The following is a 7168-nucleotide window of genomic DNA, read 5'->3' on the forward strand; positions in this document are numbered from 1 at the left end:
ACGCAATGCCTTTTGGCCTGTGAAGCATTTAAATTGGCCCCATAGAGTGAGATCCGGGCTCCCCTGGTGGCTCAGACAGTAAAGAAGCCACCTGCAATCCAGGAGACCTGGATTTGATCCCTGGGTTGGGAAGATCCCCTGGAGGAGGGCACGGCAGCCCACTCCAGTGTTCTTGTCTGGAGAATCCCATGGACAGAGGAGCCTGGCGGGCTGCAGTCCATGGGGCCGCAAAGAGTCAGACACGACTGAGCACAGCACAGAGTGAGACCTCGCAGGAGGGCAGCTCTGGGGGAGCAGCCTGTGGGGAGCAGTGAGACCCTTCCTGGCCATGCCCCTCAGCCTCTCCTCCCCTGTGTCCGCAGACCCGGGCGGTGATGAACTTTGTGGTCCGCTACCGACCAGATGAGCAGCCCTCTCTGCGGCCGCATCACGACTCATCCACCTTCACCCTCAATGTCGCCCTCAACCACAAGGGCCTGGATTATGAGGTGAGTCCCTCCTGCCCTCCACTCAGGGTGCCCCCAGGGCCCCTCCACACACACTGACGCACATGCACACCCCCTCCCCCAGGCCCTGTGTCCAGCCCCCTCCCAGGCACGGTCACCTCCCTGCCCCTTGTCTGACCTCGTCACGTTTCCCAGTGACTTCCAGGGTCATATTCTGCACCCCTTCTGGGCTGGCTACCCCCTGTGCCCTGTCTCCCATCTGCCAATACCCACCCCTCTTGTCCCCTCCCTTCCTGACGCCCGGGTTGGCCTCTCTCGCCTCGGGGCAGCCCACCACCCAGTCCCCACGTCCGCTCACTCTCCAGCCCCCTCCCCTCTCGTCTCTCCAGGGAGGTGGATGCCGCTTCCTGCGCTACGACTGCGTGATCTCGTCCCCCCGGAAGGGCTGGGGGCTCCTGCACCCGGGCCGTCTCACCCACTACCACGAGGGGCTGCCCACCACTCGGGGCACCCGCTACATCATGGTGTCCTTTGTCGACCCCTGACACTCAACCACTCTGCCCAACCTTCCCTGCCATCGTGCCTTCCCGTGCTCCCCCTCCTCAGGGTGGGAGGGGGTGGGTGTCGGCTCCTCACCTCCTGGGTATATGGGGTCTGTGTGCCTGGGACTGAATGTGTCGCCTCGCTCCCCACCACACGGCCCTCAGAAAGCTCAGGGAGCCCCCTGTCCTGTTCCCCAGTCCCCAAGGGCTCATGGGAACAGGACCTCTGGGGGTTCGCTACATGATAAATTATTGTTTCTCAGTATCCCTCTCAATAAAGGAGGATTTGTAATTCTTGAGCCCATTTATTGTTTCATTACCTGTGGACCCCTTGTCCATCCTACCACCCAGAGCAGAGGGGAGACCGAGGGTGACCCCAAAGGAGAACTGAAAAGAAGAAATGACAGAAACATGATATTAGAGCAGAGTGGAAATCTAGAAGCTTCCTTGTCATTCCAGAGCTCGGGAGTGATGTGTTGGAGGCCAGACCCAAAGAAGGACTTCCCCTGTCAGGATGAGATGAGAGGCCCCCACCCCCACACAGCCCCCAAACTGTCATCCCCAGTTCTCTCCTCACCTGATGGCATCTTCTCCCATGCAGAAAGGATGAGAGAGGCACAGCCCTGAGCTAGGGTCCAAGGATAGTGCTGGGACATGCATTGTAGGAGGGAAGACAGGCTGGAAACTTATTGGGAGCTCTTGGGCCTCAGCTTTTAGTCACATGGAATCAGGAGAGGGGAATCCGGAGGGTGAACCCAAGAACGCTTCCTGGAAGAAGGGGAAGGGAAGCAGCCTTGAAAAAAAAGACCTTCTGGAGCTGGTTTTGCCGCTAGTCTCAAGGGGACCATCAAAGGCTTGCAGAGACCCCTGGAGGTGCCCTGAGGACAGCAGAGCAGGCCCCTTTATCCTGGTCCTCCCCAGCCTTGCACCAGCTACCTTCCTGTGTTGATCTCCCAACATTCCCTGGCAGAAGCCTTTTAAAGGCCAGGCACCTGTCCTAGGACATTCCAGTTTCTAACAGTCCACTTGCATCCACAGCTAGATTGTCCTTCCTTCCTCCTACCTGGATTCCCAGGAAAACTTCATCCATGAAACCATCCTTCCATCCTTCCTGGCCCCCTGGGCGGGTCACCTTCCCACATGGACTGAGTCTCTAGAGGGCCAGACTCTAAAGTTCATCTCACCCAGGCCCCCGCCACCCTCATCACTTGCCCTGTGATGCGAGTGGGCTGAGCAGGGATAGGAGGAAATACCTCTCTTAACAGAAGGTCCCTGGTCAGTGAAGCTGCACAGGTGTGAGGCCAAGAACAGGGGCAGAAAGGGTGTGTCAGCCTAGGCAGTACTGGAAGCTGCCTATCCTGTCTCCACCCTTCATTCATGGAGCATCTCCCATGTGCTGGGCACCCATCGTGACGGCTGCAGTGATGAGCACAATTTTTTTGTTGCTCACGGTGTGCAGGAGACTTTGATCAGAAAATTGCCATGATGGGAGACTTCCCTGGTGGTCCAAAGGTTAAGACTTTGCCTTCCAATGCAATGGGTGTGGCTTTGATCCCCGGTTGGGGAGCTAGGATCCCACATGCCTTATGGTCAAAAAAGCAGAATGTAAACAATAGAAGCAACATTGTAACGAATTCAATAAGGACTATAAAAATGGTCCCCGTTTAAAAAAAAAATCATGGTGATGGGGAGGGAAAGTATTCTGTGCCAGGAGAGAATGTGACACGTGACAGAGGCTTCTGACAGTTACGCGTCAGGCTTCCATAAAAGAAGTGACATTCAACATGGCTCAGGACTTCCCTGGTGGTCCAGTGGTTAAGAATCCATTTTACAATGCAGGGGATGCTGGTTCAATCCCTAGTCGGAGAACTAAGATCCCACATGCCACAGAGAAACTAAGCCCGTGCAGCTCAACTCCTGGCTCCTCTGGACGGGGAACCCTTGTGCCAAAACTAGAGAGTCTGTGTGCTGGAATGAAAGGTCCTGCCTAATGCAGCCAAATGAATAAGTTAAAAAATAAAGTGACATTCAAAAAAAAAAAAAAAAAAAGACATGTCCTACCAGTGGAGGATGTAGAGGTGGGGAAATCAGCATCATCATAAAATACTGAGTGTAAGATGGGCTCAAGGATGTTTGTCCAAGATGGGAAATAGCGCCAACGTGTTGTAAGAACTAGAAACGAAAAGTGACCTTTAGGGAATTCCTTGGCCAGTCAGTGGCTACGACTCCCTCTCTCCAGTGCAGGGGGCCAGGGTTCGATCCCTGTTTGGGGACCTAAGATGTCATAGGCTGCACTGTGTGGCCAAAAAATAAATTAAAAAATTTTAAAAAGTAATCTTTAAAAATTGTATCAAAATGTTTTAAAAAGATTTTTAAAGTGACATCCTAGGAATTCCTTGTAGGTCCAGTGGTTAGGACTCTGCCCTCTCATGGCCAAGGGCCCAGATTCAATCCCTGGTGACAAGGCAAGGCGCAGCCCAAAAAATGAATTAATTAATTTAAAAAGGTGTCAGTCCCTGACCTGGAAAAAGTGGTTGCTCCGCAGCCTCTAGGCATGTTGAACAGGGCCATGGTCACAGTGAGGACTGGCCCGGCCCACACGGATGGAGTGCTCACAGCCCAGGGGGCTCTCACTTGCAGGGGCTCCCCAACCGTTAGCCTTTCCCATAAAACCCTTCCCTCCAGAGGTCTCCCCACAGAGGCCTAAGCTGCTCCTCAGGGAATAAATCCTCCTGCAGGTCTAACCTCCTCTAACCCACAGGGGCCAGGCCTGGGTGACAAACGGGGAATGCTGCTATGCAGGGTACACAGACATGGCAACTTCCACTGGCCCAGGACCCTGCCAGTCTGCTCATCACAGGGAGCCAGTCCTGACCTCCACAAAGTCCAAACACCGTCCTCACTGCCAGACTCCAAGCCACGTCCCTGGTCTCCCCTTTGGGTCCTATTGGTCACAGCGCTGTGAACCCAAAGAGTAGGTTAGCCCTCCCTTTCCAGAGCTCACGATGGTCCACTGTGCGGGTCAGCAGAGGGGGCAGAAAAGAGGGCAGAACCCAGGTCAGGGGTCAGAGCCAGGGGGTTGGGCCAGAAGACAGAAAGCTTCAGAGCCACAGTGGCCCCTCTGTGACTCCTCTCTACAGAAGGCCAGCCACCTCCACTGGCCTCCAGGTGTGCCCTCCTGCGATGGAGCTTCTCCATTTTGGAGCTCGGTGAGACCCTGAAGCCCTGAGGACCCCTGGGTCTGGCTCTCTGCTTCCCAATGCCAAGGTGGGAGGGAGCCGAGGCTGGGATCTCTTGGCGGTGTGGGGCAGGAGGGGTTCCTTCAAGAGACGAGAAAGATGTAGGTTGGACAGATGGACCCGAAACCATGGAACAGGGAAGGGGGTAAAGGGGGAAGCTGGGACTTAAACCTCTGGAGTCAGAGTCCTCACACCCCTTCCCACCACCTCCAGCCCAGGGGTGCCTGACTGCCTTATTCCCTGTACTCCTGAGCCAGGCTTGGATCCTAGAATTCACTACCTGGATGGGCTCTATGGAGACAGAAATACACCTTGGGCAGGAGGCCGCGGCTGTGCCTGGGTCCCCAACTGGGCTGTCTGGAGACATTTCTCGGACCACCTCCCCATCTCACTGAGGCACTGTGGAGCTCTGTGCTGGGTGGGAGCTGGGCTTCAGGGTAGACCCTTGGGACCGTGACCCCCAAAGTCCAAACTTAGAAGCCCCAAACTGGTGTGCACCCTGTGTCCCCAGCTGGTGGACACCACAGAGTTGAGTCCCTTCCACAACTACCTCTTAGTGGAGCTTCCACCCTCTCGGAGTCCAGGTTCTTGGGGCCTTCAGCACCTTCAGCACAGAGACTAATGGCTTCTGCCTCGTCCCTGGCCTCCGGCCCCACCTGCTCCAGCTGCCCCATCCTGGTCATCTTCCTGTCTTCCGGGACTACATCCTGTGTGCTGGTGAGCAGGGGAGCCCTGGGTCTCAGAACTCCCAGTCCCTGTGGTGACTTCCTCCCTGCCCTCCTTCCCCACTGGGGGCACCTGGCCCCAGCTCCATCTCCCAGCGCCCTCCCCCCTCTTTTCAGGAGGACTCAGATGTCAGTCTTTAGGCCTCTACCTGCACTGAGAGGTGAAGGTTCATGTTTGGGACCTGAAATTCTGGCAGCTGGCCTTGTCCCCAGGCTGGTCCTTGACACCTGGGCCAACCGTGAACTCTGTCCCAGTTGATCCCGGGCGCCGGGAAGAGGAGTTGCAGCGGCCACCCCTCTGGCCTCTTTCTGCCCAAGCTGGGTCCCCAATCCCAGTTCAGCAAACCCTGAGGCTCACCCCTGCGCTGATGGATGGCTGAGTGTGGACTACCTGCAGCAGCTCTCCCAGCTTTCCAAAAGCACGAGACACACTATGGGGTCCCCAGCCACAGGTACCTCCTCCTCCACTAGGCGGCCCCCAGCCCTCGGTGGTTCTGTTGTAGGAAAGGGGAGCCCTTCCAGGGCCCGAAACTGGGCTCTTGTCTAACACTCAGAAATGAATTGTCCGAGAAGACGCATCTGCTGACACAGCAAGAGATTTTATTGGGAAAGGGTGCCCGGGTGGAGAGCAGTAGGGTAAGGGAACCCAGGAGAACAGCTCTGCCACATGGCTTGCAGTCTCGGGTTTTATGGTGATGGGATTATTTTCCGGGTTGTCCTTGGCCAATCATTCTGACTCAGAGTCCTTCCTGGTGATGCACGCCTTATTCAGCCAAGATGGATGCCAGAGAGGATTCTGGGAGGTGGTTGGACATGTGGTGTCTCCTTTTGACCTTTCCCGAACACCTTTCCCAAATAAGGTGGCTTATTAGTTCCGTATTCCTTAGCAGGACCTCCTGTCGTAAAACAATTCATGCAAATGGTTACTATGGTTCCTGGCCAGGGTGGGCGGTTTCAATCAGTGTGCTTCCCCTAACAGTTCCCTCGGTGGATGTCATGGGGACTGAAATTAAAGGTGGAAACCACCTGTGGTGTTGCTGTGTTTGTGCTTGGCTGGAATATTGACACGTCTGGCTGCACCTCCCAGTGGCCTAGACACTGCCAAAGACCTGCAGGATCCACTGGTCACACTAGAGATCACAGAGTCCCTAAAGCACCTGGGGGTGGGTCTTGGTGTCATGCCCCCAACTCCTCCCGCTTGCTCCAGTGTGCTCTGGGAAGTGAAGGTTTGCTTTTGGGGCCTGAAATCCTGGCTGCCCTTTCGCAACAACACCAGCCCTGGACTCTGTCCTGATTGACCTCTGTGCTGGTTGGTTTGATGCTGAGAAAGATTGAGGGCAGGAAGAGAAGGGGATGACAGAGGATGAGATGGTTGGATGGCATCACCGACTCGATGGACAGAAGTCTGAGCAAGCTCCGGGAGTTGGTGATGGACAGGGAAGCCTGACATGCTGCAGTCCATGGGGTCACAAAGAGTCGGACACGACTCAGCAACTGAAGTGAACTGGCTGATGGCTTTGTGCTCAGCATGGATATCCACGTGCCTCGCTGCACCCTACAGTGGCCTAGACACTCCCGGAGACCCGCAAACAGAAACGGGGCGAGGAGCCCTGCTGGCAGAAGGGCAGCACCTGAAAGTCCCCACAGCCCTGCTGCCTTCCCGCAGCCAGAAAACTCTGCAGAAACAGTGGCTGGAAGTACTGAGAACCTGCCAATACATGCTCACTTTCCTCTTCATGGGTGAGCAGAGCAGTGCCCAGGGTACACTAGGGAAAGGGGGGAGCCTAAGAATGGGGAGATGCCCCTCGTCCAAGGTAAGGAGCAATGACTGCGCTTAGCTGGAGCAGCTGTGAAGAGATACCCCACGCCCAAGGCAAGAGAAACCCAAGTAAGACGGTAGGTGTTGCAAGAGGGCATCAGAGGGCAGACACACTGAAACCATACTCACAGAAAACTAGTCAATCTAATCACACTAGGACCACAGCCTTGTCTAACTCAATGAAACTAAGCTATGCCCGTGGGGCAACCCAAGACAAGCAGGTCATGGTGGAGAGATCTGATAGAATGTGGTCCACTGGAGAAGGGAATGGCAAACCACTTCAGTATTCTTGCCTTGAGAACCCCATGAACAGTATGAAAAGGCAAAATGATAGGATACTGAAAGAGGAACTCCCCAGGTCAGTAGGTGCCCAATATGCTACTGGAGATCAGTGGCT

At 55.3% G+C, this 7168-nt stretch overlaps 1 protein-coding gene across 1 annotated transcript in view; it reads left to right on the top strand.

The window, feature by feature from the left end:
- The window catches only part of PLOD3 (procollagen-lysine, 2-oxoglutarate 5-dioxygenase 3), a 7757-nt gene extending 6470 nt beyond the window's left edge, over positions 1-1287 (top strand). Inside the window, exons 18-20 of the mRNA XM_010854366.1 lie at positions 48-78; positions 363-488; positions 836-1287. Of these exons, the coding sequence (XP_010852668.1) occupies positions 48-78; positions 363-488; positions 836-991 (313 nt within the window). The 3' untranslated portion in view covers positions 992-1287. The remainder of the gene's footprint in view (positions 1-47; positions 79-362; positions 489-835) is intronic.
- The last annotated feature ends 5881 nt before the right edge of the window (positions 1288-7168 follow it).

This window comes from Bison bison, unplaced genomic scaffold (assembly GCF_000754665.1).
Source record: "Bison bison bison isolate TAMUID 2011002044 unplaced genomic scaffold, Bison_UMD1.0 scf7180017864340, whole genome shotgun sequence".
NCBI lineage: Eukaryota > Metazoa > Chordata > Mammalia > Artiodactyla > Bovidae > Bison > Bison bison.